The 27,908-nt window shown below is 42.7% G+C and overlaps 1 protein-coding gene across 3 annotated transcripts in view; it reads left to right on the top strand.

Annotated features, from left to right (window-relative positions):
- Window positions 1-27,406, top strand: part of mtrf1 (mitochondrial translational release factor 1) — a 40,634-nt gene extending 13,228 nt beyond the window's left edge. For 2 of the 3 annotated variants that reach the window (XM_072260864.1, XM_072260866.1), the window contains 5 exons: window positions 6-178; window positions 7,467-7,584; window positions 10,930-11,066; window positions 23,869-23,967; window positions 26,665-27,406. In XM_072260864.1, the coding sequence (XP_072116965.1) occupies window positions 6-178; window positions 7,467-7,584; window positions 10,930-11,066; window positions 23,869-23,967; window positions 26,665-26,787 (650 nt within the window). In that variant the 3' untranslated portion in view covers window positions 26,788-27,406. The remainder of the gene's footprint in view (window positions 1-5; window positions 179-7,466; window positions 7,585-10,929; window positions 11,067-23,868; window positions 23,968-26,664) is intronic. The other variant, XM_072260865.1, reaches the window with a different exon arrangement.
- Window positions 27,407-27,908: the final 502 nt, after the last annotated feature.

The raw sequence follows: 27,908 nt of genomic DNA, 5'->3' as shown, positions 1-27,908 counted from the left end.
TTTAGGAGGATTGCACCATGCTTCAGCGTGTGTTTCAGGGGAGAATGTTTATCGGTTCTTAAAACATGAAGGTGGGACCCACAGAGTTCAGAGGATTCCTGAAGTAGGCCTATCATCACGGATGCAACGCATTCACACTGGCACCATGACCGTCATTGTTCTACCTAAGATTGATGAGGTGAGAGGCTATGGATTCATGCAGGTTGTGTTTAATATACAGAGATGGGGAGCAGAGGCTTTATACAATCTCAAAGCTTGTTCCACCATTCATATTTACTCCTAACCTTTCATATCTCTAAATGACCCCGGCTATCAAAATCTCCTAATGAATAATTGTGATCTGTAGAAGAAAAGGCTAAATTTCTACTACTCACTGCATCCTAACTTCAGAGTTTGTTCTAATATTTTCACAATGTTCCCTAATTCTAGATTTTCAAAACCAGGTAAATTTCCTTCTATCTCCTCTACAAATATCTGTACTATCTTTAAATCCCCAATCCTCGATTTCATAATAATTTGTCATTTAACCCTTGGAACTCAGGAATCATTCTGCTAAATCACTGTCACTTCAAAGCTAATACGTCTTTTTCAAACTGTAAATATGCACGTCCGTTCACGATAGTCCAGATATGTTCTAACCAGGCTTCATATAGTGGTAGCATTATTCATGTGCTCCCATGTACCAGTTTGTATTTGGAAAGGCTAGCATTGTGATTATTTTAAACTCCCAGGAAATTTTAATTGGAATGAATCCTCACCTGCCTGGATATTCACTACTTATAGCTTCTCACCAGCTCATTGTATCCTTAATTAGTTCCATGTTCATAGAGTCATCAGTACAGTACATCATTGGAAATTGGCCTTTCAGCCCACCAACTCCATATCGGTGATGAGCTACACATTATTACTACCCCAACCATTTTATTTTTGCTATGGTCCTGTCAGCTTTCCCTATCACCACAGATTCTCTCAATTATGGACAATTACAGTAGACAACCTATCAACCAACACAGTTTCAAGTTGTGGGTGACAGCTGGAGCACATAGAGAAAAACCGATATCGTCACAGTGAGATTCTCCATACAGAAGGTACTCAAGGTACTTTGGTGGCAAAAACAGGAAAACAGATTATTATCTGAATGGTGGCTGATTAGGAAAAGGGGAGGTGCAACGAGACCTGGGTGTCATTATACACCAGTCATTGAAAGTGGGCATGCAGGTACAGCAGGCGGTGAAAAAGGCGAATGGTATGCTGGCATTTATAGCAAGAGGATTCGAGTACAGGAGCAGGGAGGTACTACTGCAGTTGTACAAGGCCTTGGTGGGACCACACCTGGAGTATTGTGTGCAGTTTTGGTCCCCTAATCTGAGGAAAGACATCCTTGCCATAGAGGGAGTACAAAGAAGGTTCACCAGATTGATTCCTGGGATGGCGGCAGGACTTTCATATGAAGAAAGACTGGATGAACTGGGCTTGTACTCATTGGAATTTAGAAGATTGAGGGGGGATCTGATTGAAACGTATAAAATCCTAAAGGGATTGGACAGGCTAGATGCAGGAAGATTGTTCCCGATGTTGGGGAAGTCCAGAACGAGGGGTCACAGTTTGAGGATAAAGGGGAAGCCTTTTAGGACCGAGATTAGGAAAAACTTCCTCACACAGAGAGTGGTGAATCTGTGGAATTCTCTGCCACAGGAAACAGTTGAGGCCAGTTCATTGGCTATATTTAAGAGGGAGTTAGATATGGCCCTTGTGGCTACAGGGATCAGGGGGTATGGAGGGAAGGCTGGGGCGGGGTTCTGAGTTGGATGATCAGCCATGATCATACTGAATGGCGGTGCAGGCTCAAAGGGCCCAGTGGCCTACTCCTGCACCTATTTTCTATGTTTCTAAGGTCAGGTTTGAACTTGCGTCAAAGTTCAAAGTAAAATTTATTATCAGAATACTCACCATGTACAACTCTGAGATTCTTTTTCCTGTGAGCATACTTAGCAAATCTATAGAACAGTAACTAAACTGGATCAATGAGCAACAAACTATGCAAATGTAAATATAAATAAACTGCAATAAGTAACAAATATTAAATAATGTGAAAAAGAGCATGAAATAACAAGATAAAGAGTCTTTAAAGTCAGACCGTCAGTTGTGGGAACACCAGAAATAGAGTGAGTGTAGTTGTCCCCTTCTGTTCGAGAGCCTGGGCTGAGGGTAGTAACTGTTCTTGAGCCTGGTGGTGCGAGTCCTGAGGCTTTCTACCTGATTGCAGCAGTGAGAAAAGACCATGGCCTGGGTGATGAGGATCTTTGATGGATGCTGCTTTTCTCTGGCAACGTTTCATGTAGGTGTGCTCAGTGGTTGAGGGGGCTTCACTCGTGATGTAATGGGCCAAATCCACTACTTTTTGTAGGATTTTCTGCTCCGAGAGGCATTGGTGTTCCCGTACCAGGCCTAGATGCAGCCAGTCAGCACACTTTCCACCACACATATATAGATGTTTGCCAGGGCTTTTGATGACACGCTGAACCTGCACAGACTCCTGAGGGACTAGAGGCACTGTCGTGCTTTCTTTGCAATTATATTTATATAATGGATCCAGGATGGGGCACTGGAGATCTACCAGCTGCATTACTATGCTGCTTCAATTGAAAGCCATTTGCCATAAATTATTACTGTCTCTTTCTACTTTAGTGCTTCAATCTATGTTGCTTACAATATTTGTGTCATTGGCAAACTTATAATATATTCAGTGTTCTATCCCCTCATCTGTTCTTTATAAATATGGTGAATAATTAATGCTCCCAGTGTATAAATCTCAATAGTTCAATCCTGCAAACTTGCATGTTATGCTGACTATCATCTATTGGTCAGCTAACTTCCTAGACAAACTTCAATTTTACTGACAGACTTTTGGGGCACTTTATCTAATGTCTTTAGGAAGTACTTACAAATAACATTTCAAGGTTAAGATTCCTCCTTATTGGCTGATCAATTGAAAATTCTCGAGGTGTTCAGTCACTCTATCTTGATTATTATAATTTCCTGATAACTAATATTAAATTCCTGCTTTCCCTCTCATGTTTCTTGAATACTGGCAAGCATGCAAAATTCTGTAAGCCTGAACCAATGGAACTTTAGAAAAATATAATTAAGGGCATCTGCAATGATTTCAATATCTTTTCAAACCCTGTGTGCTTGTCATTCTTTGGTGACATTAATGCATCATCATCATTACTTTGTGGGCACGGGGCCAAGTGGTTAAGGCATTGGACTAGCTACCTGAAGGTCGTGAGTTCGAGCCCCAGCCGAGGGAATGTGTTGTGTCCTTGAGCAAGACACTTAATCACACATTGCTCTGTGACGACACCGGTGCCAAGCTGTATGGGTCCTAATGCCCTTCTCTTGGACAACATTGGTGTCGTGGAGAGGGGAGTCTTGCAGCATGGGCAACTGCTGGTCTTCCATACAACCTTGCCCAGGCCTGCACCCTGGAGAGTGAAGACTTTCCAGGCGCAGATCCATGGTCTTGCAAGACTAACGGATGCCTCTATTATTTATTAATTTTGACCAGAATATGTCCAAAATTCAATAATAACGTTTTGGGCTGTTATTTTTTTTCTGCTGTAAGTACTGACACAAAATAAACAGAATCTCGGTCAGAGGTGATGGTTAGAAGTACAAACAGCCTGTACAATATTTGGTTTATTCTGATATTTGTGTCATTTACTTGTTTCAGTTATCTTCAGTCACAACTATGCTTTTACCACTAGATGGAGTCTATATCAAACTTTTGTTTCCCAAACATCTTATGTAAATACAGTAGCTGGAGACAGGTGTGACTGCAGATGTTGGAATCAGGAGCAAAAAGTAATGCTGGAGCAACTCAGTGAGGCAGGCAGTATCTATAGAGGGAAATAGGCAATCAGTGAAGTCTCAGATTGTTTCGTCTGAAACTTTGACTATTCATTTCTGTATATGATACCTGACCAACTGAAGTCTTTCAGCATTTCTTTTGCTCCATATTTAAATGCTTAAAGGTATATTCAACTAAAGCACAACAATCCAATCATCGAGGTAATCTCAGTCCAGTGTTTTGAAGCCATGCTGAGAATTGACTATTTTTTTTAGTTAGGATGTCTGTTTAATGACTCAGGTCCTGATATTTTTATCTCTCCACCTACTAGTATTTTTTGTCTGTTCAAGGGACATGAACTTCTCCAGCTGATCCAGTATTTAATTACCCTTGAGAAGGTGGTGGTGAATTGCCTTCTTGAATCCCCTGTATTCCTTGAGGTGTGGTTTTACCCACAATGCCATTAGGGACTTGACCCAGTGTCAGTGAAGAAATGGTGCTATATCTTTTATTTCCTTTGTACTTGACAGTATCTACAGGACAGTTTTTGCCATTGTCGTTTTCAATGCTTCTGTTGATTAATGGTGATCCATCCAGTTCAGAATCAGGTGTAATATCACTGGTATATGTAAAGAATTTATTGTTACGTGTTACCAGTACTTTACAATACATAAATAGTGAGGTAGTTTTCATTGGGTTCATTGTCCATTCAGAAATCTGATGCAGAGGGAGGGAAGCTGTTCCTGAAATATTGAGTGCGTGTCTTTAGGATTCTATGCCATCTCCATGATGGTAGCGATCAGAAGTGGGCACGTCCTGGGTGAAGGTGGTCCTTAATGATGGATGCTGCCTTCTTGAGATATTGCCTTTTAAAGGTGTCCTCAATTCTGGGGAGGCTTGTGCCCATAATGAACTTTCCAATCCTATGCAGTAGCCCATCCATAGCACACGGTTATGCAGTCAGTTAGAATGATCTCCACAGTATATTTGTAGAAACTTGCAAGTGTCTTTGGTGACATACCAAGTCTCCTGAAATTCCTAATGAAATATGGCCACTGTCGTGCTTTCATTGTAATTACATCAATATATTGGGCTAGGATAGATTTTCTGAGATGTTGACACCCAAGAACTTGAAACTACTCACCCTTTCCACTGCTGATCCCTTGATAAAGACCGGTCTGTGTTCCCTTGACTTTCCCTTCCTGAAGTCCACAATCAATTCATTGGTCTTACTGACATTGAGTCCAAGGTTGTTGTCGCCACACCTCTCAACCAGCTGATCTGTCTCACTCCTGTGCACTTTCTCGTCATTATCTGAAGTTCTGCCAACAATATTTGTGTCATCAGCAAATTTATAGGTGATGTTTGAGCTGTGCCTAGTAACACAATTATATATGGGGACAATGTAGGGCACTGGGCAAAGCACACATCCTTGAAGTTCACTGGTGGTGATTGTCAGCGAGGAGGAGATGTTATTTCCAATCTGCATAAACTGTGGTCTGCTGGTGAGGAAGTCAAGGATCCAGTTGCAGAGGGAGGTACAGAGGACCAGGTTTTGGAGCTTGTGGATTAGAACTGAGGATGTGATTGTATTGAATGCTGCACTGTAATCAGTAAACTGCAGCCTGACATACTGTAGGTATGACAATCAACCAGGTGATCCAAGGCCAAGTAGAGAGCCAGTGGAATTGCATCCATTGTAGACCTATTGCGGTGCTAGGCAAATTCCACTAGGTCCAGGTACTTAGGCAGGAATTGATTATAGCCATGATCAAACTCTCAAAGCTCTTCGTCACTATAGATGTGAGTCTCTCTGGGCAATATTGAGGCAGTTCACCTGCTCTTCTTGGGCATCATTATGATAGTTGCCCTTTTGAAGCAGGTGGGAACCTCCAGTGGGAGATGGAAGATGTCCTTGAACATTCCTGCAGTTGGTTGGTACAGGTTTTCAAGTCTCTATCAGGTATACCTGATGACTTGCGGGGATTCACCCTCTTGAAGGACGTTCTGACGTTGGCCTCCAAGACAGAGATCACAGTCACAAGATGCTGCAGGGATTTACAGAGTTGTTGTTTTATTCTCCCTTTTCAAAGTGTACATAAAAGGCATTGAGCTCCTCTGGGAGTGAAGCATCACAGCTATTCAGGATGTTAGGTTTTGCTTTGTAGGGAGTAATCACTTGCAAATGTTGCCATAGCTGACATGCTTACAATGCCGTCTCTAAACTCAATCAGAATTGTTCTTTGCTCTTAAAATAGCCTTCCACAGGTCATACCTGGGTTTCTTGTATAGTTCTGGATCACTAATTTTTGAATGCCACTAACCTAGACTACGAATCTCCTGGTTCATCCATGGCTTTCAATTTGGATATGTCTGGTATGTTCTCAAAGTCAAACACTCATCCACACAGGTCTTGATAAAACAGGTGACAACTGTGGCATATTCATTCAGACGCAGATGAATCCCTGAATATTGTCCAGTCCACTGAGTCAAAGCAGTCTCGTAAGCACTTCTCCTCCTCCATTGACCATACACTTTTGGTCCTCACCACTCTTCTGTCTTCTGTCTATATGCTGGAAGTAAAAGTACAGCCATGTGATTGTATTTCCAAAGTGTAGGTGTGGGATGGCATGGTAAGCGTTGTGATGATCGTATAACGGCAGTCAAGTGTGTTGGTTCTGGTTCCACAGGTGGTAGTTGTGAGACTTATTCAAGCTGGTCTGGATGAAATCTCCCAGAATGAGAAGGAGGCATCAGGATGTGCATTTTCATGCCTGCTGATTACGTTGCTCTGTTTTCTTTTGGCTTTATAGCATACAACTGAATGATTTGTTATGCCATTTGAGAAGGCAGTTAAGTGTCAACCACATTGTTTTGGGTCCAGGGAAGGAGTGATACAGCACACTGACAGGCCCTTCTGATCCACTCAGTTACAGTCATGTGACCAATTAACCTACTGATCTATGCATTTTAGAACGTGGGAGAACACCAGAGTACCGAAGAAATCCATGCAGTCACTGGGAGAATTACAAACTTCGTAGCAGACAGTGGCACCAATAATACACCTATATTCCTCTGACTCTCTATTTGTGTTCATGTCAACAGAAAAGTTCTTTGTCACCCTTGTCATTTCTATTAATTGTAAAACATTGAGGCCCTGGTTCCTGAGGCATACCAGTCATAATATCTTGCCAACCAGAAAAAGACCCACTAATGCCTACACTCTTCCATAATCAGTCAGCTCTGATATGACCCTCCAAAAAAGTTATCATTTATTGTCCGCAGTGGCCTTCTGGAAATCTATGGGAGGAAGAAACAATTATTTTTTTGATTTGTATATCTGGGTCCCTTGGAAATTCAGGAGTACTTTAAGATTACCCCTTTTTTCCAGCCTTGCTATACTTTCTCTGCTCATTTTGAATGCTTTCCTTTCTATGATCCTTCAGCTTAGATTCTTTTGAGTGCAAAATTTCTTCCATAACACTAGCCACATACTCCTGATAATTCAGTTATTTTATCCAAAATTTGGGGAACTTGTTAATCTTGTGTAAAAGGTGAATTGTTAACTTGTTGGCTTTGAAGCCTTGAACTATTAATAGCCTACTCTCTGTATTAGGTAGACATTAAAATAGATGTCAGTGATCTGAGGATTGATACATTTCGAGCCAGAGGAGCAGGGGGGCAGCATGTAAACACGACCGACAGTGCAGTGAGGATCGTCCATATTCCAACAAGTGAGTAAATGTGTGTTCCTTTATAATTCTGATCTTTCTGGGTTAAAATGCTTTCCAATCAAAGAAAGAATTGCACCACTACTTCACAGTTCTGAAATTATTCACATCATTTATGCAGAATGATTTGAAAGCAAGTTATATTGAAGTACTAATCTGAGACAACAGGATCAGATCCTGACGACACAGTCAAAGTGGTCTGTTGCTCTTAAATTCATTTGTGATCTAATTGACTTAATAATTCTGATACCTACAGGTAGGCCCAGAAGAACCCAAAATACCCTTAGGAGGGCTAACAGTCAGTTGCCACCTGACTGCTCATATTTGCAGTCATATTAATCCAGCTGGGGACTCAGCATTGTAAGGCAGTGGTGCAGGGCTTGAGAATGGTCAGCAACAATATTTAGGAGGGAGTGTAGTTCAGATTTTAGCCAGCTTGGAGAGGTGGATTGGTCATCCAAAAATGGCCAGAGGAAGAGTGAGGATTGTGTTCACTAGGAATATGGAATGAGGCCTGCTGAGCCTGAGGTCTGCTCCACTATGTCAGAATCAGATTTATCATCACTGTCTTATATGGTGCAAAATTTGTTGTGCAGCAGCAGAACAGTGCAAAGACATAAATTACAAAATAAATAGTGCAAAAAAAAGTAGTCTGAGTAATGTTCATGGGTTTGTAGACTTAAGAAATTTGATGGCAGAGGGGAAGAGACTGCTTCTAAATTACATCCTACTGAAGGGTCTTGACCTGAAACATCAACTGTACTGTTTTTCATAGGTGCTGCCTGGCCTGCTGAATTCCTCCAGCATTTTGTGTGTGTTGCTTGGATTTCCAGCATTTGCAGATTTTTTTCTTGTTTGTTTCTAAATTGTCTTCAGGCTCTGTATTTCTTTAATGACAGTGGTAATAAGAAGAGGTCTTGTCCATAGTCTCCTACCCTGGGTGACTGCAACAGGCAACCCTGCACCAAGGGCCTAGCCCTCTCCACAACCGAGACACCTCCACTCCGCCACTGTTGGTCTTGCCAATGAACCAGTGAACCAGACTGCAGTATACTACAATATCTGTGTCCAACTGGGTCTTGTACTATAATAAAAACATCCAAGACAGTCACTCACATCATCTCCCATCTTAACACAACAGCAGTACACAAGTCCAGGTGACAACACGTAGTGATATGCAATAAAACCAGCTCCATTGCTATGGGTGGCTCACTGATAGGATAGTCCTACAGTACTTGATATCTTTAGTATCCAGCAGTGACTTGCAATCGTAAAATAAACATAGGGGACGGACAGATACACTTTTGATTGGATGCAGAGTGGCTGCTGCATCTCAGCACATCTCCATCTTACCAGAAATAATATTAGCTGAGACCTTCACCGTCTGCAGCCCCTTGTGTTCCTGAGCCTACAAACCAGGCTGTGATGCAACCAGTGAGAAAGCTGTCCACCACAGATCTGTTGAAATTTCCAAGGGTCTTCGGTGATGTACTATATCTCCTGTCGAAATACAGCTTCTGGCGTATTAGGCATCGATGTGTTAGGCCCAAGACAGGTCCACAGAGATGCTTACACACCAAAACTTATATCTGCTCACCCTTTCTACTACTGACTCCTTGTTGAAGACTAGTGCATGTTCTCCCAACTTTCCCTTGCTGAAGCCCATGATCAATTCCTTGGTTTTGTTGACATTCTGTGCAAGTTTGTTGTTGGGACACCACTCAACCAGCTGATCTGTCTCACTCCTGTGTTTCTGCCTGTTGCCAGCTGAGGTTTAACTAACAAAAAGTTCGCCATCTGCAAATTTATAGATGGCATTTGAGTTGTGCTGAGCCACAGAATCATGAGTGTAGAGAGACTAGAGCAGTGGGCTAAGCATGCAGCATTGATAGTTAGCAAGAAGATGTTAGTACTGATCTATACTGACTGGTCTCCCAATGAGGAAGTCAAGGATCTTATTGCAGAGGCCCATCTTTAGAAATTTTGTGATTAATACTGAGGGATGATGGTATAAAATGCTGCACTGTAATTGCTGTGTACTAAATGCTCCTAAGTAGAGTGGGTGCCAGTGAGGTCGTGTCCACTGTGGGCCTGTTGCAGCAATAAACACATTGTAGGGAGTTCAGGTCATTGCACAGGTAGGAGTTGTTTCCAGCCATAATTAACCTCTTGAAGAAATGCATTACAATAGATGTTGGTGTTACTGATTGATAGTTGTTGAGGCAGATCACCCTGCTCTTCTTGGGTACTGGTGTGATTGCTTCCCTTTTGAAGCTCTGGGGCGTCAGACTGCACTCCCATTCCATGGGTGATCTACTTGGATGAGTGACAGTGAAGAAGGAGCACTGAAAGGCACTTCGAGCTGGAGGCACACGAAAGCCGTATCCAAACAGCAGAGTGACAGCACAGCAGCTCTAAATAAACCACCTGCTTGTCCTGTCAACTACCCCTGTGGTTCCGTATAAGGCTCTTAATCACCTCAGACTGAATTGGTCTGGAAGCTAGGTATTTTGGTTCTGAGGAGTTGACAGAAATCTGAAGGTCTCCTTCCTATCATTGACCTCTGCCCCCTTCTCAAAAATGTAAAGCTTATTTATTCCAGAATGCAAACTGCATCTCAAATTTTGCCAATAATGCAAATATTGTGAGTGTAAATAGATCCATTGCATTACAGTGCTACAGGTAGATTAACAAAATGGGCAGAATTGTGGCAGGTGACTTTCACCTTTCTCGATGATGAAAAGTTGGAGGTAGTAGATGTCCTAGAAGATTGGAGGAAGTAGAGGTACATATAAAATTAAGGTAAGTTAACATTTTCTGGAGTGAGAAGGAGATGGACAGGATTCAAGGGATTCTTAGAAACTTGACTTTTACATTAATAGACTGCACGACATGGTACAAATTATGCCACAAATGTACAAGGCACTTTGACCATATCTGGAGCATCATACAGGGCACTGTTTGATCACATCTGGATACTACTGCTTGAAGATATATCGGCCTGAATGAGTGCAGATTTACCAGAATGATGCTTGGATTTCATTTGCAAGGAGTAACTAAAGAAAAGGGTAGATGTTTTCAAGACATTAAAATGAATTGATATAATATGTATAAAAAGAAAATAGGTTCCCCCCCCCCCCCAGCCCAGATTTGGGAATTGTAGAATTAGGGAGCATGATCAACATATTAGGATCGGGTGAGAAATCATTAATTCTGCTTCTCTCTCCAGGGTTCTTGCCTGACTTGCTGAGTGCTTCCAACATTTTCAGTTTTATTTCTGAAAAGATGTGTATTGTTTCAAATATAAAATTAATGCGGGTTATTAATAATGCATACAAATTTTTCTAGGATTAACAATAGAATGCCAACAGCACCGATCACAGTTAGAAAATAAAAAATTGGCCATGGACGCATTGAAAGCAAAATTACACCAGAAGGTTGCAGACAAAGAACTGGAGAGGAGGCAAAGTACCCGGAAACTGCAGGTAACAGTTGATGAGAAACAATTTCATTCTCATCTGTTTTCAGTGTGGCTCAGGTTTATCCTTTCTTTAAATCAGGGAGAGTTGCTAAGAACAAAAACGGGGTTGATGTAGGATTAGTGTAAATGTATGTATGGTTGATAATAGGCATGGACTCAGAGGGTCAAATGGTCTGTTTCTGAGTTGTATCTCTCTAAAGTCTGGTATGTTCAGTTCACCAGTATTCTGATCCATGATTCCATCAGCTAAATGTGAGAACAAGGATATAAGAATAGGAAGAGGCAATATGGCCTTCTGAACTTGCTCTTCCATACAGAACCACATCCACCCTATCTCCACACCATGGTTGATCTGAACCTTGGCCTCAACACCTCCTTCCTGATCAATACCACTAAAGTGTCTGTCTCAGTTATAAAACATTTAATGGCACAACATTTACATACTCTAGGGGATAGAAAATTCCAAAGGTATACAAGCCGCTGAGAAAGAATTTCTTTTCTTCAGTCTTATCGCCAGCTCTCTGACCTGAGTCCGTTTTTCTTAGCTCATAGCAATAGCTTTTTGGGAGTTCGAGGGTCAGGTTAGGATGTAGGGACAAGGATAAGACTGTAAGACATTGGAGCAGAATTAGGCCATTCAGCCCTTCAACCCTGCTCCAGCACTCCATCATGGCTGATCCTGGATCATACTCAACCCCATACACTTGCCTTCTTGCCATAACCTTTGCTCTGACCAATCAGGAAACTATCAACTTTCACTTTAAATATACAGGTTTCCCCCACCATCTGAAGGTAGAGCGTTCCTATGAAACAGTTCGTAAGCAGGAATGTCGTAAAGCGAAGAAGCAGTTGCCATTAATTTATATGGGAAAAATTTGTGAGCGTTCGCAGACCCAAAAATAACCTACCAAATCATGCCAAGTAATACATAAAACCTAAAATAACAGTAACATATAGTAAAAGCAGGAATGATATGATGAATACACAGCCTATATAAAGTAGAAATACTTTTCCACAACCATTGCCGCACTGTTCTCCGTAGTGAAAATCTCACGCAAGCGCCGTTGGCAAAAACACTCTCTCCAGTAACCTTTAAGCTATGAAGCTGCTAAATAACACCTAAAAATACACAGCCTATATAAAGTAGAAATAATGTATGTACAGTGTAGTATCACTTACAGGAATCAGGAAGACATCGAGCACACTGATGATGGTGTGTTAGGCTGAGTCGTCGGAGGTTGGGGTGGTGCAGTGGCCCCCACCCTCCAGGCTGCCAACCGATACTGATCCGCGAAGCATGCAGTGGTACAGCACATCTTTAGGAAAAAAGCTGAAATAAACAAGCTAATTAATTAGGTGCCGCCCGGCACGTAAATGTCGGCCCAGATCAGAGGCAACGCAATCGGCAATCGCCTCTGATCTGGGCTGACATTTACGTGCCGGGCGGCACCTAGTTAATTAGCTAGTTTATTTTGGCTTTTTTTCTTAAAGATGTGCTGGGTGCCTCCCGGCTACTGCTCCATTTTCCACGAATCGATATCTGTCCACGGCTCGGGGGTTGGGGTGGTGGGACACTGGGGTGTCGTCTGTTTCCATCAGGGCAGCCAGGTCATCTTCTATGACTGCCTGCCTCGATGTCGAAGGTCGAGGTTCGTCATCTGCTGTGGCTGATGTGGAAGGCTTGCTTGACTGCTTAGCCTCGCGCATTTTTCTATCATACAGTTCTTTGTAAGGACTCAAACCATCCTGCAAATATACCCTAAACCGACGTAACCTTTCAAAATTAAAGTCGTACTTTATCATTGCAGCGAAAATCTCACGCAGTTGCTTCACGTTCAGTTCCTGGACGACTTCACTTTCGGTCCGTTCGCTACTGCATTCAGTTTTGATTATTTTACCCTTTCCTTCCAATTGCATCAGCTCTTCATCTGTCAGTTCTTGGTCATGGGATGCCAAAACCTCTTCAACATCTTCTTCGTCAACTTCCACAAGCCAAACCCACTTTGTCCTTACTTCGTTCACCACGATCGAAACGCTTAATTAGGTCTAGTTTTATGCTAAGTGTAACACCTTTACGAGCTCTTTCAGGCTTTTCTGACACCTTGGAACTCATCTTGCTAATGGCTGCTCACAGGTACGTGTTTAAGCAATGCCGGCGAGAATGCAGTTCCGAATCCGGGGGAGAGCGGCTGCTCAGGGCACACGCTGCTTTTTTTCTCGCGCGCTGCCTTTTTTTGTAACAGTGAGTTTTGTAAAGTGAACGTTTGAAAAGCGGGGGACACCTGTACCCACAAACTTGGCCTCCACCACAGTCTGCAGCAGGGCATTCCACAGATTCGCTGCTCTCTGACTAATAGAATTCCTCCTTACCTCTGTTCTAAAAAGTCGCCCCTCAATTTTGAGGCTGTGCCCTGTAGTTCTGGATACCCTCACAATCCTCTCCACATCCACCTTATCTAGTCCTTTCAACATTTAGTAGGTTTCTATGAGATAGCCCCGCATTTTCCTAAATTCCAGTGAGTACAGGTCAAAAGCTGCCAAATGCTCCTCATATGTTAACCCCTTCACTCCCAGAATATCCTCCTCTGGACCCTCTCCAATGACAACACATCCTTTCTGAGATATGGGGCCCAAAACTGTTGACAATACTCCAAGGGCAGCCTGACTTGTGTCCTGTAAAGGCTCAGTATTATCTCAAGTAAGAGAAAATCTTCAGATGCTGGAAATCCGAGCAACACACACAAAATGCTGGAGGAACTCAGCAGACCAGACAGCATCTATGGAAAAGAGTACAGTCGACATTTTGGGCCAAAACCCTTCAGCTTTTCCATTGATGCTGCCTGGCCTGCTGAGTTCCTCCAGCATTTTGTGTGTATTGCTCAGCTTTATCATGTTGCTTTTATATTCTATCCCCTTGAAATAAATGCCAACGTTGCATTTGCCTTCTTTACCACAGACTCAACCTGTAAATTCTGGGAGTCTTGCACAAAGACTCCTAATCTCTTTGCACCTCTGATTTTGAACCTTCTCCCCATTTAGACAATAATCTGCACATTTGTTCCTCTTACAAAGTGCATTATCATACATTTTCCAACACTGTTTTCCATTTGCCACTTTTTTGCCAATTCTTCCAATTTATCTAAGTCCTGCTGTAATCACATTGCTTCCTCAGCACTATCTACCCTTCCACTTATTTTCTTATCCGCAAACTTTGCCACAAAGCCATCAATTCCATTATCTAAATCGGTGACAAACGATGTGAAAAGTAGTGGTCCCAATACTGACCCCTGAGGAACACCACTAGTCACTGGCAGCCTACAAGAAAAGGCCCCTTTTATACCCATTCACTGCCTCCTGTCTGTCAGCCATTTCTCTGTCCATGACAGTATCTTTCCTGTAATGCCATAAGATTTTATCTTGTTAAGCAGCCTCATGTGTGGTACCTTATCAAATGCCTTCTGAAAATCCAAGTAAATGACATCCACTGCCTCTCCTTTGTCCACCTTGCTGGTTACTTCCTTGAAGAATTCTAACAAGTCAGGCAAGATTCCCCTTTACAGAAACCATGCTGATTTGACTTATTTTATCATTAGTCTCCAAGTACATGGAAACCTCATCCTTAATAATGGTCTCCAACACTTTCCCAATCATTAACTAGCTTATAATTTCCTTCCTTTTGCCTTCCTCCCTTCTAAAAGTAGAGTGACATTTGCAATTTTCCAGTCCTCTGGAACCATGCCAAAATCAAGTGATTCTGAAAGATCATGACCAATGCATTTGCTATCTTTTCAGCAACCTCTTTCAGATTTCTAGGATATAGTCCATCTGCTCCTGGCGACTTATTCACCTTAAGACCTTTCAGTTTGTCTGGCACTTAGTCCTTTGTAATACCAATAGTACTCACTTCTGCTCCCTGACACACTCAGGCCTCTGGCACATGGCTGGTGTCTTCCGCAATGAAGACTGATGGAAAGTACTTAATAAATTCATCTGCCGTTTCTTTGTCCCCCATTACCACTTCACCAGCATCATTTTCCAGTGGTCCAATATCAACTCTCAACTCCCTTTTATTCTTTATATAAAAGTGGAAAAAAAACTAGTATCCTGCTTTATATTATTGGCTAGTCTGCCCTCGTATTTCATCTTTTCCTTGCTTATGGCTTTCTTAGTTTATGGCTTTTGTTGGATTTTAAAAACTTCCCAATCATCCAACTTCCCACTGACTTTTGCTGTATTATATGCCCTTTCCTTGGTTTTGATGCAGTTCTTAACTTTGCTTGTCAGCCACGGTTGCTTACTCCTGCCATATGAGAACAACTTCTGTGGGACATATCTATCCTGCACTTTGTGAACTGTTAGCCACCTCTGCTCTGCTGTTACCCCCACCAGGTCAAGGGTGGTGAATGTACATTTGGGGGAAGGAGCCAGGGATGGAGCACTCCAACGTCAGAGGCCTGAGGACGGAGGGCCCAGGTCTGTAGGTCCCAAGAATGTGCCAATGATGCTTGAGGTTGGTGAGTCTTGATGTCAGAGGCCTGAGGTCAGTGAAGCCTATGGAGGTCAGTTGGCAGGTCCTGAGGTTGGAGGCGCATAATTAACTGAGATCCAAAACAAGAGGTTGGTGAGTCTGGAGGCCAGAGGTCAAAGCCCAAAGCCCTGGGTGAGCACACCTGGAGATCGGAGGCCCAAAGATGTCTTGGGGTTGGAGGCCTGTCTGTGGGTGGGAGGATTAGGAAGGGCCAAGTTTTGCTGCTGTTCGTCAGCGTGCTATATTGGCACTGGAATGTGCAGCAAGAATTGTGCTGCCCCTAGAACATCCTAAAGTTGTGTTGGTTATTTACACAATCAAAGCATTTCACTTGAATATAGGAAAGGTATGTCGCATCTGGAGTTTCTCCAGTTAGCGGACGATTTCCCTCCGCGCCTCTCTGACGTAGTGGGGAACCATGTACGAGGCAAGTTACAGCAGTGGTTTGCCATTGTCTTCTGCCGGGTGAGTTTCCAAAGAGATCACCAGCTCGTAACCCTGCACGGATGGAAAGCGCGCAGGGGAGCCGGCTGGATTCGAACTCAGGACCTTTCATCCCGAAGTCTGACACTGATGCCACTATGCCACCAACCAGGTCATGTTTCAATACACGTGATAAATAAATAAATCTGAATCTTTACCTCCACTAAAACATCTATCTTATAAAGGCATGCTGAATGTTACATGTTTAACTGACATTGCCTGTCCATCCAGTCCACCTTAAAGGTGCATCGTATACTGTGGAAATATCTGCCACCCTGGCCATTCCATTTCTTTCTCTTTTTACCTTTGGGAGAAGACAGAGGAACTTAAAGCCTGGATGACCAGACTTCTTCATATCATGTCCACGGACAGTCTATACATGGCCCAGCCAGAACTGGACACATTTTTGCGCCTTGTTGTTGAATTCGGCAAGATCTGCAACAGCACAGGGTTCCTCTAGCGATGGGCATTGCAAGGGATGTTGCATAGTTTGTGGCTCAGTTCCACATTCACAAGTTGTCTGGCTGGTTGTATATCCTCATTTGCTTAGTGACACCTTTGAATGACCTACACCAGTCCTAAGTCTGTTACGGCACTTCCAGGTTGCCCAGTTGCAATTAGCTCCTGCGGGGGAAGGTTTTCATCCGGTGGAATTTCCATCATTGGGGGTTGTTTGAGACTGGCGAGCCGGTCTTTCCACAAGGCGATGCGGGCTTCAGATGGGGTGGATTGTAATGGAAGAACACTGTTCATGAAGCTCTTCCTTGACTTTAGGCAGCTGTGTGTAGGTGTATGACCATGTAGAGGGTGCCTCTCATCTGATGTTTGACAGAGTCGTTTTTTCTTGCTGGGAAAGAAAGATCTTTCTTCTTCTTATATCAGGGGGATCGATACCCGCCAGGATATATAGGCTGTTGGTGTTTGTTGGTTTTAAACAACCTGTGATAAGTCGGCGGCTTGCATTCAGAACAGCATCCATCTTCTCAGCATGAGTAGATCTTTCCCATGCAGGGCAGGCGTATTCGGCAGTGGAATAGCAAAGAGCAAGTGCACTGGTTCACATATGTTTTCGAGCTTGCTCCCCATCTTGTGTTAGTGAGCTTATTCAGGATGTTGTTTTGTGCGCTCACTTTTGCCTTTGTCTTACTCAAGAATAGTTTCTTCCCTACTGCCATCAGACTGCCAATCACCTCTTTCATAACCCTTGATGTTGCTGCCATGTTCTCGAACTCTTTACCTGCCTGGGTTATTTTGTTATGGTCACTACAGCAGTTCTTTTGCACTGCTTCAAATTAGACTACAACCTTTGACTTTGTGTGTTCTCCGTGTGACCACATGAGTTTCCTCTGGGTGCTCTGGTTTCCTCCCACATTCTAAAGATGTAGTGGTTGGTAGATTAATTGCCCATTGTTAACTGTCCTGTGATTAGGGTTATATTATTTTTTCTTTCAATCTAATATCATCTTTAGTTAAGCATTGATGGCAAACAAGAGAAGATCTGCAGGTGCTGGAAATCCGAGCAACACACACAAAATGATTGAGTAGAAATAGGCGTGAAACTGCACCAAATATAGGGGCAGTAGAGGCAACTTTCCTTTGGAAAGGGGGAGAAAGCAATAAATTTGATGGATCTTGGTGTCTGGTTCATAGTATATGGCAGACAGGCCTGTAAGTACAGTAAACAATTGGATTGAAGAGATAAACCTATGAAAGAAAATTCAGGAAGCTATTGAGGGAGTGCAGCGGAGGTTCACACGGTTAATTCCCGGGATGGCGGAACTGTCATATGTTGAAAGGTTGGAGCAACTGGGCTTGTATACACTGGAATTTAGAAGGATGAGAGGGGATCTTATTAAAACATAAGATTATTAAGGGATTGGACACGCTGGAGGCAGGAAGCATGTTCCCGCTGATGGGTGAGTTCAGAACCAGAGGCCACAGTTTAAGAATAAGGGGTAGGCCATTTAGAACGGAGTTGAGGAAGAACTTTTTCACCAAGAGAGTTGTGGTTCTGTGGAATACTCTGCCTCAGAAGGCAGTGGAGGCCAATTCTCTGGATGCTTTCAAGAAAGAGTTAGATAGAGCTCTTAATGATAGCAGAGTCAAGGGAAATGGGGAGAAGGCAGAAACGGGGTACTGATTGTGGATGATCAGCCATGATCACGGTGAATGGCGGTGCTGACTCAAAGGGCCGAATGGCCTACTCTTGCACCTATTGTCTATTGTCTAAAATGCTGGAGGAACTCAGCAGGCCAGGCCGCATTAAGAAAAGAGTACAGTCGACATTTTGAGCCAAAATGCCGACTGTACTCTTTTCCATAGATGCTGCCTGGCCTGCTGAGTTCCTCCAGCATTGTGTGTGTGTTAGTCATTGATGGGTCACTTTTCCAATGAAATCCATATTTCTTAATGGGAAATATGTTCAAATACAGTTATTCAATATTCCTTTAATTGTCTGCTTGTTATATACATGAGATAAAAGGAACAGAAAGAAGACCAGTCAGTCCCTACCAGACTTGCCTGCTTCCCTCATTTATCAGCATAAACCTCTATTCCTTCTCCTTCATTTGCTTGCCCAGCCTCCAATGCATCTGCACTATTTACTTCAACCTGTCCTTGTTGATAGCAAGGTCCATGCTTTCACCACTCTCTGGGTAAAGGAGCGTCAACTGAATTCCTAACTGGATTTCATTATGTCTATCTAATATTGATGGCCTCATTCTCTACTAGTGGGACCATTCTCCCTATGTTTACTCCAGCAAAACCTTTCATGGTTTCAATTGTTGTGTTACATCACCCTTTTCTCAAGGGGAAAGTGTTCAACTTTCTTAAATGTTCGAAGTATTATTTTATCTGTAAACACGTTGCCATTTTCAATACCTCATTCCATTTACATTATGCTAATTTGTATGAATGTTTCTTTCCCTAAAGAGCCACACAGCAGCTAGTATAGCTACTGCCTCACAACACTAGATACCCCACTCCAATCATGACTTTGGGTGCTGTCTATGTGGAGGTTGCATGTTCTCCCCGTGTCTATGTATATTTCCTCCAGTTTCCTCTCACATCTCAAAGACATGCAGATTGGCATGTAATGAGTGGCAGGATCTGGAGAGAGCTGACGTGAATGTGGGGAGAATAAAAGAATGGGATTAATCTCGAACTAATGTAAATAGTTCAATTTATTGGGCAGATGGGGTTCATCAGCCATGGTTGGCAGCTCATTTAGGAGAAGGAAAACTCTGACCTTGAACCTGTGCTGCATTGCAGCTATAGCCACTCATGGGGAAGGCTTTGAGAATAAATCCTGAGGAAAAATCCAGAGCTAGATTCTCTAAGGCAGTTCTATGTTGAGTTCAACAATGATTGGCAATTCCTGCGATGTTGCTGGTGCTGAACTACATCGGTGTCTGTTGTTCCTTTGGATTCAGCTCCGTTGGAGGGGGGCCTGCGGCATGGACAGCAGCTTGTGTACTGGCTTGAGCATTGACTTCACCTCGCAGCGTTGACTGTTCAGGAGAAGATGCTCCTCATAGTATTGACATAACACAGTAATATCATGGATACAGCTGGGACACAACATGCATGGTTGACCTCAACCAACAGAGGGCTCACAATGTGAATAGGTGGTTGATTGTCTGCACCGACTGGGTGGACTGAGGGCCTGTTCTCATGCAGTATCTCTTTAATACCCTTCTATCACGACCAGAATTGTATGCAGCACTCGAACCAAAGTGAAGTTCAGCTTTATCTACTGCCGTGAATTCTAATCTACTTTAGCCAATTCATTGCTGACACTTAACATAAATTACATTAAACGACATTTCAAGTTTAGGATTTAAAATTCAGCGTGAAAGTGGAAATTTGATCATTTTACAAACACTTTTCTCCAGTAGATTGCTTACTGTGAGATCAAACTGAGAATGGCAAAGTTGGCCTTGAAAGATAATTCACAATAATTTGTAAACCAGTTTGTGTAGACCTAACTGGCTTGCATATGGTCATGCATAATTAGAGACCAGAAATCTATGATCGTGCTTAATTAGTAATCAGAAATCTGTGGGTGAACACTCAGGAAAGAGGCAGTACAGCTGCTGTGAGAGGGCTTGTGTGTCATTTGCCTCTCACTCCCTAGGTCCACACAGAGTCATTCTATTTCCTATTCTTCTGAACCAAGATCCTTTCTGTCTGATGTCCTAATCTAGAATTGTTGGGTGGGAACCAAACTGAAGAGACTGGGGAAGAGGAGGTTGGTTCACAAATAGAGAAAGCTTGTAGACAGTGCGAGAGGGAGGATAGGCAGGTGATAGAGAAGGGACGCGCTCAGACCAAAGGTTTGAGATGTGTCTATTTTAATGCAAGGAGTGTTGTGAACAAAGCGGATGAGCTTAGAGCATGGATCAGTACTTGGAGCTATGATGTGGTGGCCATTACAGAGACTTGGATGGCTCAGGAACAGGAATGGTTACTTCAAGTGTTGGGTTTTAGATGTTTCAGAAAGGACAGGAGTGCTTATTGTTCCTTTTACCAAAATACATTATCATACATTTCCCAATACTGTATTCCATTTGCCACTTCTTCCCCAGTCTTCCAAATTGTCTAATTCCTGCTGCAATTGCATTGCTTCCTCAGCACTAACTACCCTGCCACCTATCTTCGTATCATCCACAAACTTTGCCACAAAGCCATCAATTCCATTATCTAAATCATTGACGAACAATGTGAAATGTAATGGTCCCAATACTGACCTCTGAGGAAAATCACTAGTTATCAGCAGCCTACCAGAAAAGGCCCCCTTTATTCCCATTCACTGCTTCTTGCCTGTCAGGTATTCCGCTATCCATGCCAGTATCTTTCCTGTAACACCATAGGATTTTATCTTGTTAAGCAGCCTCATGAGTGGCACCTTATCATATGCCTTCTGAAAATCTAAGTAAGTGACATCCACTGCTGCACCTTTATCCACCCTGCTTGTTACTTCCTTGAAGAACTCTTTAATAGGTGCATCAGGCAGGATTTCCCTTTACAGAAACCATTAGTCTCCAAGTACTTCAAAACCTCATCCTTAATAATAGACTCCCAAGACTTTCCCATCCACTGAGGTTAGGCTCAATGGCCTATGGTTCCTTTCTTTCACCTTCGTCCCTTCTTAAAGAGCGGAGTGACATTTACAATCTTCCAGTCCTCCTGAACTATGCCAGAATCAAGTGACTCTTGAAAGATCATGACCAATGCATCCATTATCTCTTCAGCAGCCCCCCTCAAGACTCTGGGATGTAGTCTGTCTAGCCCAGGTGACGTATCTACATTAAGACCTTTGAGTTTGCCTAGCACTTTTTCCTTTGTAATAGCAATAACACTCTTGCTCCCTGACACACTGGCACACTGTTTGTGTCTTCCACAGTGAAGACTGATGCGAAGTTCCCATTAAGTTCATCTGCCATTTCTTTGTCCCTATTACTACCTCACCAGCATAATTTTCCGGTGGCCCAATATCAACTCTCACCTCCCTTTTACTCTGTATATAACTGAAAAAAATTTTTGGTATCCTATTTTATATTATTGGCTAGTTTGCCCTCATATTTCATCTTTTCCCTTCTCATAGCTTTTTTAATTGCCTTTTGTTGGATTTTAAAAACTTCCCTAACATCCATCTTCCCATTCACATTTGCTACCTTGTATGGCCTTTCCTTGGCTTTTATGTACTCCTTAACTTTCTTTGTCAGCCACGGTTGCCTACCCCTGCCATTTGAGAACTTCTGCCCCTGTGAGACATATCTATCCTGTGCCTTGTGAACTATTCCCAGAAACTTTAGCCATCTCTCCTCTGCCATCATCCCTGCTGGTATCCTCCTCCAGTCCACCTGGGCAAGGTCCTCTCTCATGCCTCTGTAATTCCCTTTATTCCATTGCAATACTGATACATGCGAGTTATGCCTCTCCCTCTCAGATTGCAGTATGAATTCAATCACATTGTGATCACTTACCTCCTTTGCATTAAGCTCCCTATTACACAACACCCAATCTAAGATGGCCTTTTCCCGAGTAGGCTCAAGCACAAGCTGCTCTAAAAAGCCATCTCATTGACATTGAACAAATTCCCTCTCTTGCAATCCGACACCAACCTGATTTTCCCAATCCCCTTGCATATTGAAGTCCTCCGTTACAATTGTGTCATTACCCTTATGTGCCTTTTCCATCTCCCTTTGCAATCTCAACCCCCACATCTTGGCTTCTATTTGGAGGCCTACATCTGATTCCCATTATGGTTTTTTTACCCTTGAAGTTTCTTAACTCCACCCACAAATATTCAACATTCTCTGACTCTTGTCACCTCTTTCTAAAAATGTAATTCCTTCTCTTGCCAGCAGAGCCACAGCACTGTCTATACCTTCCTGCCTATCCTTTCGATACAAAGTATATCCTTTGATGTTAAGCTCCCAAGAATGGACTTCTTTCAGCCACAACTCAGTGATGCCCATGTCATACCGACCAACCTCTAATTGCGCCGCGAGCTCATTCACCTTATTCACACAGGACAAGATAGGACAAAGTCAGCATGGTTTTTAAGGGAAAATCTTGCCTGATGAACCTGTTGGAATTCTTTGAGGAAATTACAAGTAAGATGGATAAACTGGATGCAGTGGATGTTGTATATTTGGACTTTCAGAAGGCATTTGACAAGGTGCCACACATGAGGCAGCTTACTAAGTTAAGAGCCCATGGTATTACAGGAAAGTGACTGCATGGTTAGAGCAATAACCTGTAACTTCCCTTTTGGACTTGAGCCTGTATGACCTGGCATTTTTGCAGAGTGAACTGAACTCTCAAAGGTGGAAGACAGTTGCGGTGTAGCATGTACGGGACAAATTGAGGTTGCAGGGCCCGTGCCTGAGAGCAGGGAACGAGCCAGTGTTTGGCTTATTTAAGTGCTGAGCCAGATTGGAAAGGTCGGGTACGGGCTGAATCGAGGCAGTGGGTCCTTGAACTGAGAGGAACGGCCCAGCGTTTGGCTGATTTAAGCAATTGAAAAGATCATCGTGTCAGAGGAGAGAGACGGGTGGGTGTGCAGCTCACTGGTTCACAAGGTTTACTTATGTCTGTGCTGAAATGAGACTGTGGCCTGCAACTGGCAGGCTCCTGGATCGGCTGTGACTGGCTTTATGGCTGTGGACTCATTTTCGTGGACTTCAATTCTGAATGTTATTTGTGTGTTTTCATTGTCTGCACCACTTGTTTTTTTTCCCTGCATACTCGTTATTTGACAGTCTTTTTTAATGGATTCTATTGGGTTTCTTTGTTTTCTGGCTGCCTGTAAGGAGACGAATCCCAAGGATTATATAGCATACATACTTTTGATAATGTACTGTCAACATTGAACTTTATAAAGTTAGTTGTGGGGAGAGGTGGTGAATGGAATTCCTCTGTAACTGGACCCATTGGGCTGAAATGACTTCCTTCAGTATCATAGGGAAACAATGGATAACTTATGCAGTATTTGGAGTCAACCCAAAGTCTTCCTGTGTTATCTACATTGATCTGATAAAACTGACTTTGAAGACAGAAGTGATCTCAAGGGCAGCTTCATGCAATACTATGAAGACAATTATCGATCAGCGTATCTTGGACAAAACCAGGGAGCTATTTCACATAGGTCAGGAGCATGTTCGGTAGTGAGTAATCCACGTAGGTTACTGCTATATTGTTATATCCTAAACTGGAACAATTGTTTTTCCTTAAAGATGCATAACAAATAACTGCAATAGGAAATCTGTTTTAACTTGGTTTATTACAGGTTGGAACAAGAGCCCAGTCAGAAAGAATTCGTACCTATAACTTCACTCAGGACAGGGTTACAGATCACCGAATCAACTATGTTTTGAGGGATATTAAGGTGAGATATACTGATAAAACAAAGATTTTTTAAATAATTATTTGGAAGTATGTAATTTAATTGGATACAGAGGCTAACTCAATAGTTATGGTAAAAACCCGAAAAACTAGAAATATTCAACAGAAGTTTCTTTTGGTAATTTTTTCAGATATTCCTTTAGTTCTCTCCACCCTCTTCAATCCCTCCAATTTAAAACATGATTGATTATAAATATCACAAGTTCTAATGAGAGGTTGTTAACTTGAAATGCTGATCATCACTTTACACGTGCATAGGCCTACTGAGTGTGCTTGGTTTTGTTTTAGTTTTCTAGCAACTGTCCAATTGTTGCTTTGTTAGTGATTATGGCACCTATTACAGAATTGTTACAGCACATGAGACACCAGCCACTGAAACCTTAACTACCCTGTTTTGAACAATAAACTCAATCCCATCCCCCACTCTTCTCCTGTAACCTTGTAAATTATTTTTCTTGAAATGTCCATATAATTCTTATTTGAAATTTTGACCCTTTGACCCGTACAGGCAGCGTAGGGATGACTTGCAGTGGACTGAAAAGCTTGAGCATGTAGATATTAAGGAAGAGGATGTGTTGGGGCTTTTGGAAAGCATCAAGTTGGATAAGTCCACCAGGACCGGACGGGATGTACCCCAGGTTACTGTGGGGAGCAAGGGAGGAGATTGCTGAGCCTCTGGCGATGATCTTTTTATCATCAATGAGGACAGGAGAGGTTCCAGAGGATTGGAGGGTTGCAGTTATTGTTCCCTTATTCAAGAAAGGGGGTAGGGATAGCCCAGGAAATTGTAGGCCGGTGAGTCTTACTTCAGTGGTTTGCAAGTTGATGGAGAAGATCCTGAGAGGCAGGATTTATGAACATTTGGAGAGACATAATATGATTAGGAATAGTCAGCATAGCTTTGCCAAAGGCAGGTCGTGCCTTACGAGCCTGGTTGAATTTTTTTAGGATGTGACTAAACACATTGATGAAGGTAGAGCCGTAGGTGTGGTGTATATGGATTTTAGCAAGGCATTTGATAAGGTACCCCATGCAAGGCTTATTGAGAAAGTAAGGAGACATGGGATCCAAGGGGACGTTGCTTTGTGGATCCAGAACTGGCTTGCCCACAGAAGGCAAAGAGTGGTTGTAGACGGGTCATATTCTTCATGGAGGCCGGTGACCAGTGGTGTGCCTCAGAGATCTGTTCTGGGACTCCCTTCTCTTCATGATTTTTATAAGTGACCTGGATGAGGAAGTGGAGGGGTGGGTTAGTAAATTTGCTGGTTTCACAAAGGTTGGGGGTGTTGTGGATAGTGTGGAGGGCTGTCAGAGGTTACAGTGGGACATTGATGATGCAAAACTGGGCTGAGAACGGCAGATGGAGTTCAACCCAGATAAGTGTGAGGTGGTTCATTTTGGTAGGTCAAATATAATGACAGAATGTAGTATTAATGGTAAGACTCTTGGCAGTGTGGAGGATCAGAGGGATCTTTGAGTGTCCTATGGACTTGGACCCCAAGCTGCTAAGCAGGTTGACTCTGTGGTTAAGAAGGCATACAGTGCATTGGCCTTCATCAATCATGGGATTGAGTTTAAGAGCCGAGAGGTAATGTTGCAGCTATATAGGACCCTGGTCAGACCCCACTTGAAGTATTGTGCTCAATTCTGGTCGCCTCACTACAGGTACAGGAAGGACATGGAAACCATAGAAAGGGTGCAGAGGAGATTTACAAGGATGTTGCCTGGATTGGGGAGCATGCCTTATGAGAATAGGTTGAGTGAACTCGGCCTTTTCTCATTGGAGCAACAGAGGATGAGAGGTGACCTGATAGAGGTGTACAAGATAATGAGAGGCATTGATCGCATGGATAGTCAGAGGCTTTTCCCCAGGGCTGAAATGACCAATGCGAGAGGACATAGTTTTAAGGTGCTTGGAAGTAGGTACAGAGGAGATGTCGGGGTAAGTTCTTTTTACTCAGAGTGGTGAGTGCGTGGAATGGGCTGCCGGCGGTGATGGTGGAGGCAGAAATGATAGGGTCTTTTAAGAGACTCCTGGATGGCTACATGGAGTTTAAGAAAATAGGGGGTTATGGGTAAAGCCTAGGTAGTTCTAAGGTAAGGACATGTTCGGCACGGCTTTGTGGGCCGAAGGGCCTGTATTGTGCTGTAGGTTTTCTATGTTTCTATAATCAAAGTGTCTTTATAATAAAGCTGTTCACTTTGGAATTTATAACCTGTTACAAATAACAGCAACATTGGATTCTTAACTTGCTTTCTAGATTGAGAGCTATTCAGCATGCTTAACAGGTTCTTCAGCCCAATTCATCTATGTCAGTCTGGTTGTCTAACTGAGCTAGTCTCATTTGCAAGGAGTCTGTGGACCCCAGGTTGGAGACCCCTGTTCTAAACCTTTCCTATTGATATACCTATCCAAATCTTTTAAATGTTGTAATTGTGCCCTCATGTACCACTTCCTCCACTCCTTCCATATACTCCCCCTCCACCCTCAGTGTGAAAATATTTCCCCTCAGGTCCTTTATAAATCTTGTCCTGCTTCTTTTAAACCAATGCTATCTCGTTTCGCACTCCTACCCCAGGGAAAAAGTCTGTGACCATCCATCTTAACTGTTCTTTAATTAACAGCACATGTAAACGTCCCACATTTTGTCCTTTAGCTAATTTTCCTCTTGTTTTCCAGGAGGTGCTATGTGGTGGCAGACAACTGAATGAACTGATTAATAAACTTTTGGAATCAGCAGAAAAGGAAGCACTCCTGGAACTTATAGAAACAAGTAATAAAAAGGCTACAGAAGGTAGTTAAAGCTAAAATAACCAAACCAAACTCATCGTGGAAAACATTCTGTTCATGGCACAGTGCACACTGACTTGAGTATCCATGCATATTGGAAACCGGAATATTTGTTGCAGAGGAGGTCCATTAATTTTATAGCTTTATGGAGTTAATGATTAACCACCTTAAGTTTCAGTCCCAGTTGTTTTCCCTGAGTTACAGCTGGTCACTGCTTAGGTTTAGTCTGTCTGGGTTGCAGGAGTGATGACAGAATGACGGTTATGGTTGTGAAGGAATCCGTAATATAAACACTATTTTCAAATGGACAGCAGGGAAATACGTTTCAACACAGCCTGCTTGCTCTGTGCCTCAGGGAAACCATTCAATAATGTGCAGTTTGACAGGAGTTCCCTTCTGATGTAGGTATAATTGTTTTCAAGATATTGTCTGAATAATATTGTTATGCAGTTACAAAACATCTAGATTGACGCATTACAAATTGACCAGCCTGAGCCTGCGAGGGAAATCAGTTCAGCTCCCTCTTTACGCGTAAAGCAGAAGACTTCCAAAGTATTAAGTGAAACCTTAATGGGTATGTACCATGTATTAGCCATTTAATAATAAAGAAGCTGTATATTTGTTACTATTTATTCCCCCCACTGCAAGTCTTAATGCATTTATTTTTCCACTGCAATAGAAACACAGCAACATACACGTAGCTGGTAAAATTGCTGCCTCTCAGCACCAATGGTCTGGGTTCAGGCCTGAACTTGGTTGCTGTCCGTGTGGAATTTCAAACGAGAAAATCTGCAGATGCTGGAAGTCCAAAACAACACACATGCCGGACGATCTCAGCAGGCCAGGCAGCATCTGATGAAAAGTGTAAATCATTTGAAATTTCAGGCTGAAACCCTTCTTCAGGACTGTGTGGAATTGACATGTTTTCTGTAGACAAAGTGTGTTCCTATAATGTGGGCTCCAGCATCATAAAGAGGTGCAGGTTAGCTCGTTAATTAGCAACTATAAATTGCCCCAAGCATGTAACTGAGTTCTAGAATGTTGTTGGGCTTGTTTTGCTGTTGTTCTTTCATTGTTTGTTGTGTCCTGAAAATTATGGCCATGCTATGATGACAATAGTCAGGGGCTGCCCA

Source organism: Mobula birostris, chromosome 6 (assembly GCF_030028105.1).
Source record: "Mobula birostris isolate sMobBir1 chromosome 6, sMobBir1.hap1, whole genome shotgun sequence".
NCBI classification, from domain to species: domain Eukaryota; kingdom Metazoa; phylum Chordata; class Chondrichthyes; order Myliobatiformes; family Myliobatidae; genus Mobula; species Mobula birostris.
The sequence above is the reverse complement of the archived record's forward strand: the minus strand, read 5'-3'. Positions and strand labels throughout refer to the sequence as shown.